Consider the following 6,120-nt stretch of genomic DNA (forward strand, 5'->3'; position numbering starts at 1 on the left):
ATATCATAGCACTGGTATAATGGTATCAGGAGTAAGATAATATCTTATATATATATTATCTTACTCCTGATGGTATAATAACAGTGGCATATGGTTAGTATCAAGGGGTTAATAATGACAATTGTCATTATTAACCCCTGTTTAGTGTATACACATCAGTGGCGTACGGTGCCTGCGCAGTGCAATTCGTTAATTAGTTAGATTAGGTTAAGTACGTAAGAGTTACGACACGTAGGAGCACGCATACATCAGCGTTGATACGTGGGTAAGCTGTAAGCATGATACCTGGAAGTCACAGCTGCCACAGAATCACGTAGCATTGCCAAACGTTGAATGGTTGGTGTGGCCCCGTAACACGTTAACGCACGCAGGAACACTGACGTACCGAGAAACGAACAGCGATAACCTGTCTTGCTATCTATAATGTAACCCACTATTACGCCTACTTGTCCGTAACGTGCCCCCTCGTCCATAACGTTCCCCTTGTCCGTAACGTGCCCCTTTTCCATTACGTGCCCCTTGTCCATAACGTGCCCCCTCGCCCATAACGTGCCCCTTGTCCGTAACGTGCCCCTTGTCCGTAACGTGCCCCTTGTGCCATAGAGCGTGCCGCCCTTGCGCCGATACACGTGGCCCGCTTGTCCGTGAAAACGTGCCGCCTTGTCCATAACTGGCGCCGCTTAGCTCTAGCATGTGCAATGCCATATCCTAACGGGCTACACAGGTGGGGGCAGGTTAGTGTAATGCTTTCTCTAATACGTGCAAGCTTATCTGTAAAGTTGTAGCCCGACGTGTTTTCTTGGCTTATAACTTGTCCATGTTGTGCATTACAGACAGAGGACATGGCTAATGTTACAGTTCATAGAGGGTAGACCGTTATATCGGCTCATGTATCTACGTGCCCCATTGCGCAATGCGGCCCTTTGTCTAATCAAGACATGCCCCGTTGTCGTGTGCCTCATCTAATATACGTGTCGCTTTTGTCTACGTGTCCTCTTAGTCTACAACGTGCCACGCAAATTCTATATAGATCATGCCGACAATGTAGCAGGTCACAAATGTAAATTCGAGCATAAAGAATTTTGCGGTACCATCGTACAGTGAGCTACGCGACAGGAGCGTACTTTCATATCAATGTAGGCCTCTCACAGGTAGGCTTGCTGCCACAAATACCACTGCACCTTCACTACTCACCTAACTGACAACTACAAGATGCTAAGGCTATTACCTGCTGGCATTCTGCCACAGAAGTCGTCACGTCTCTAAAGCATTCCGGAAACTAATAAACCGCAGGTGACGGCAAAAATGCAGCACGCGTCAGCTCAAGACAAAGCGACCGAAACCTATTGGGCGGCAGAGCTCCGCTAAGTTTTTAAGATTTTTACAATAAGGTTGTGAAGTAGAAATGAAAATCAGGACCTGGCATTGGTGGGGTTTCGGACGAGATGAACTGACTGAAGAATGTTTCGAGTCTTGCCCGTGGTTGGTCAGTCGATCTTGTAGTTTGCTTCCAGCCCACATCTAGCTCTAGATATATTATTGTAAGCCCAACAGAATTCGGATCAAAAGGACCCTAGACCCCTAGGCCTCGTCCTATTGCTGTTTGCTGACAGATTCAGTGAACGTACATAATGCCCAGCTCACTGCTGCTTAGCAAAGAATTACCAGAACATGTGAACTGTTTACATTAAAATGAGCGCTTGTTTGTTTTCGCAGCCACATCCCTGTCTGTGGAATTGATTTAGTAAAAGCTTTAACCAGCGACCACGCGATCAAGGTTTAAGCTTTAGATTAGAAGCATGTTTTCCTAAACTTGCACTTCAATAAATCTCAGAACTTCTTCCCTAACTGGGTAGTTTTAACACTTTGGCTTAACACTGAGTGCAGAATTGATATAATAATATCTATATACTACGAAATGTTGATTATTTATGCATCTATATTTCATACTGCCGTCCATGAATTGCACTAGGTTTACTCGGTATAAAACGGTATATAAACACAAAATCTATTTGCGCGTTCTAATGCTACAGTAGCAACCTACCACGCGAGAATTAACGCTAAGGTGTGTTGCGACATGCCAAAAAACCACTAGGCACGAATTCAATTGTCATCGACGCATATTTAGCAAAAACTGTCCGCTTGTGCCGCCAACGACGTTTCACCATCGAAATTCATCACGAAAAAATCGTCATCATAATCATCATCGCATCTCTGCAGAGTAATTGTTGAAATTATAGATCGCAATTAAGTATGGCGACGACGTGGCGGTGCTATCGCGTAAAGTTAGAAAAAATAATTAAACGGCCTGTTCCATCATTCTTCAATAACGGCCGACGTCGGCGTTTACGACAGACGAGGAGGCAACTCGCGGGCACCCCACCAACAAGGTAAAACGCGGCGAGCCCGACGGTCAAAGAAGAACCTTGTCGTAATCCACACAAAAAATGAATCGTCGACTTCGAAGCGCCGCGTGCTGACGCCAAAAAAATTCACCGTGCCAAGCGGCGATACACAGCGCGCCGCCCATCCGTAACATACCAGGGGTCGCCGTTCCAGCACGCGCGGCCCAGCCGGCCCTCACCTGCTGGTTGTTCATATCTCGCTTGCGTTGCCCCTCGCACGGGCGACCTCACCGCCTCTCTTGGTTCGCTACGTCGCATGCTCCTTGTCGTCATCGCCAAGTGTCGACGCGACGCCCGCACCTCCTGCTGGCCACTAGAGGGTGTCTGTTTTCTGCATCGAGCCCGTCGTCCAGCTGTTTACAAGCGTTCCGTTCAGCCCCTGCTCGGAAGATTCGCCCACGCCCCTTCTGCCTTATTCTCAACAACTCTGAAAGCACAGCGCGACGTAATGAGAACTAACTGGCTCTGAGCGCAGACGACAACACCTTTCCGATCGTATATTGACATATGTTGCGATCGTACAGATCTGGCTGAGCACCGACTTAAATTTAGACGCCTCGCGCAGGCGAACAGTCAAAGCGGCACTTCTCTACATGACCGCTCCGTATTGGAGCAGGTTACGAAAAATATCGTTAACAATTATGCGCCTCTAAAACCTAAGAACAAACAACAGACACAAGCATAATTATACACATTAGCATAAGTATTTCTCATCGAAGTTTTTTTTCACACCCCCTAGTATCGCCAAGTATATACGCATATTTTTTCCTTTAATTATAACAAATTGTTACTGTCGCATCCAAGAAGATTTCAAAGGCATGTACCCCACGCCCACCCTAGACGCCCCCTGCCCGAACAGTCGTTACCCATGCGCAAGCGGCGCCCCCTATCAGTCGACGGGCCGCGGGCATGCAGACGACTAACACGCTAAACCCCTCGCCCACACGCTCTTAGCCTGTTGCGTGCAGCGGCGCCCCCCTATCAGTCGACGGCCGCAGGCATGCACAGACTAAACACCTAAGCGCGCCCCCCACGCTCTCACCTTGGTGCGCGCAGCGGGCGCCCGCCTATCAGTCGACGGGCGCGCCAAGGCATGCAGCGAGACTAACACCTAACGCCCGACCCGCTCTTACCTGTGTGTGGGCGGCGCCGCCCCCTATCAGTCGACGGGCCGCGGTGCATGGCAACAGACTAACACCTACACGCCCCATGCTCGTACCTTGCGTGCAGGCGGCGCCCCCTGATGCAGTCGACGGCCGCAGGCATGCACAGACTAACACACGTCAGCATCGCCGCCCCCACGCTCCTTAGCCTGTGGGCGTGCAGCGGGCGGCACCCCTATCAGTCGACGGGCCGCAGGCATGCACAAACTAACACCTAACACCCCACGCTCTTACCTGTGCGTGCAGCGGCGCCCCCTATCAGTCGACGGGCCGCGGGCCGTGGATGGGCATCGTGTGCAGCACCTCATCCAGTAGCTGCAGCGCGCGGTGCAGGTGTATCTCGACCCAACATGGCGTCTGCTTGATGCTCTGCCGCGGGTAGTCGGGGCCCCAGCCCTTCACGAAGCTCAGCCGCAGGATGCACAGACGCCGCAGGTCGTCGACGCCGATCCCTGCCGCCGCCGACAGACCTGAAATGACGCGAGTGAGTGTCGCCCCCTAACGGCGACGGCGCGGAGAGCGACGCCGCCTCCCGGCGGGCTAACGCGGCAGCACGAAGAATGGCGCGCCCTCGCAGCGGGCTAACCCGGACCGCTCATTAACATGGCGGCGCGGTAAGCAGCTCCCAGTAAGGAACGCGGCGGCGCCAATTACGGGCCTTACACGATGCGGTGAGTGGCTCCCCCTGGACGGTCAACACGCCGAAACGTCGAGAACAAATTATTAGTTTTTTTGCGGCATTCTGTACGTTTGGAACGTGGACGACGAACGATGGATTGCGACGTTAGCGATTCGATCGAGCCGCGTTCTCCGTGGCTCCACCTATCATTTATCGATGAGAACAGCATTCACGCTCGCTGCGCACGGAAAAATAGCCCGAGCACTCGCGTATTCACATGCCACCTAGTGATGCAATGCATTAATCATTTAAATGGAGCCATAACATCTGAACTTCTGAAGTCGATGATCGAAAGTGACATCAGTTACTGCAGAATCGCGTAACAGCCTTTGTTCACAAATCTGTCAATACCGCAGACACCCGCTTCAAACCGCAATGTGTGAGCATGCTACTCTATACCTGTTAATGTGGAAAGAGCGACATCACACACGGAAAATAGTTATTAGGATAGCCACACACCAATGCACATACACGACTGTGAACAACAAACGCAGTGAAACAAAAACAACTGTCACGTTTGCGTATGCAAAAACGATGTGTTAAAACCATCAACCGACCACGCGAATTGCGGTTCTTACATGCAGTGTGATTTGTGGACACAAGCATAGTGCGGGGTTAGTAGCTCGAATGTAAAACCTCGTTGCTACAGTTACCTAGAACATCAGTGATTGTTATTAATTCACAGCCCAACACAGTTTCCTTGCGTTTAACAAACATGAAATCCGTTGATTTCCTCCTTGGTTCGACACACGAAATGAGATCCTTTGTAACGTTCTGTCCCCGCCACCACCTACAAATAAAACACGAAGACGCACAACCTCCCCCGCGGCGAATCGACCTGCGTCCCCGGCGCCCCCTACGAAGAGACATCACTCTCCCGGGGGGGGGGGGAGGCGATGCCACCCGTTGTTAGTATGCAGAGACTCACACAGGTGCAGAGAGGTGCGAGCACATCTACCGGGTATTCCTTAGATGTCGACTCACCCTTACCGATTGCTGGAGCGATCCCGCCAACACTAGATGGGCCAGGAACGTTGCCAGAAACCGCCGCCGCCTGCGCTGCCGCCGCCGCCTGCGCGGTCGCCGCCTGCTGCTGCATCTGTCGGTGACACTGACGAAGGTCGAACACCTGCGAACGGGGGGAAGCTGAGCGTTAGCACTGCCACCTAATCGGGAAAGGTCGCGACCTCACGTCACCGTCGTTGCTCGACTGTTTTTTTCGGTCAGGCGTTTCGCGTTTTGACGATTGCAGTTTTGTGTTTAGCAGTTGCTGTTTGGCATTGCTAGACAAGACAGGTCTCGTTCATTTTCGCATTTATTCCGCATTCAAAAATCAGTTAGTGCAAACAAGTGCAAGATAGACATTTTGGCACGGGCGCACGCGGAAAACGCATACAAACCAGTCTAGCTTGAGCAATAATATTTGATCGGAGCATATCTCGGTCGGCCAGACCGGTCGCACGAACAGTACCTTGATGAAAGCGTTCGGGTAGATCTTGTGCACGGCGTCTCCCGGCGCGCGGCCAGCCTCTCTGTCCAGGTAGTAGCTCTGCACGAACACGCTGTGGTCGCTCAGGCACCGCACCCACACGTCTCCCTCGCCTCTACACTCCAGCTGAACGCCCTTCCCTATGTGAAGTCTGAAACCAGAGAGAGATGGTGTAACAGCAGCCACGTTGTATTCCCCCGGGGCAGCCTGAAATGAGCGGAAGAGGAAAAGCTTGAAAGCGTGGCGTGACATCACTGCATCCATACGGTTCCCTTGCCACAGTATTCCAGATGCTACGCTTTTCCCAACGCCTACCACCAGACAAGTGCCGCATAGCGACAGCGCTCATCTAACGTCTACTGCGGTGACTCTGTGGTGGAGTGG

The 6,120-nt window shown here is 51.7% G+C and overlaps 1 protein-coding gene across 4 annotated transcripts in view; it reads right to left on the reverse strand.

Moving 5' to 3' along the window:
* The window catches only part of LOC106821184 (mothers against decapentaplegic homolog 4-like), a 26,689-nt gene that overhangs the window by 1,903 nt on the left and 18,666 nt on the right, over window positions 1–6,120 (reverse strand). For 3 of the 4 annotated variants that reach the window (XM_014825876.1, XM_014825875.1, XM_014825879.1), the window contains 3 exons: window positions 5,719–5,887; window positions 5,232–5,376; window positions 3,803–4,038 (listed from right to left, as the gene is read on the reverse strand). In XM_014825876.1, coding sequence (XP_014681362.1) covers window positions 3,827–4,038; window positions 5,232–5,376; window positions 5,719–5,887 — 526 coding nt within the window. In that variant the 3' untranslated portion in view covers window positions 3,803–3,826. The remainder of the gene's footprint in view (window positions 1–3,802; window positions 4,039–5,231; window positions 5,377–5,718; window positions 5,888–6,120) is intronic. The other variant, XM_014825878.1, reaches the window with a different exon arrangement.

The sequence above is a fragment of the Priapulus caudatus genome, unplaced genomic scaffold (genome assembly GCF_000485595.1).
Source record: "Priapulus caudatus unplaced genomic scaffold, Priapulus_caudatus-5.0.1 Scaffold62, whole genome shotgun sequence".
Taxonomy (NCBI): Eukaryota; Metazoa; Priapulida; class Priapulimorpha; order Priapulimorphida; family Priapulidae; genus Priapulus; species Priapulus caudatus.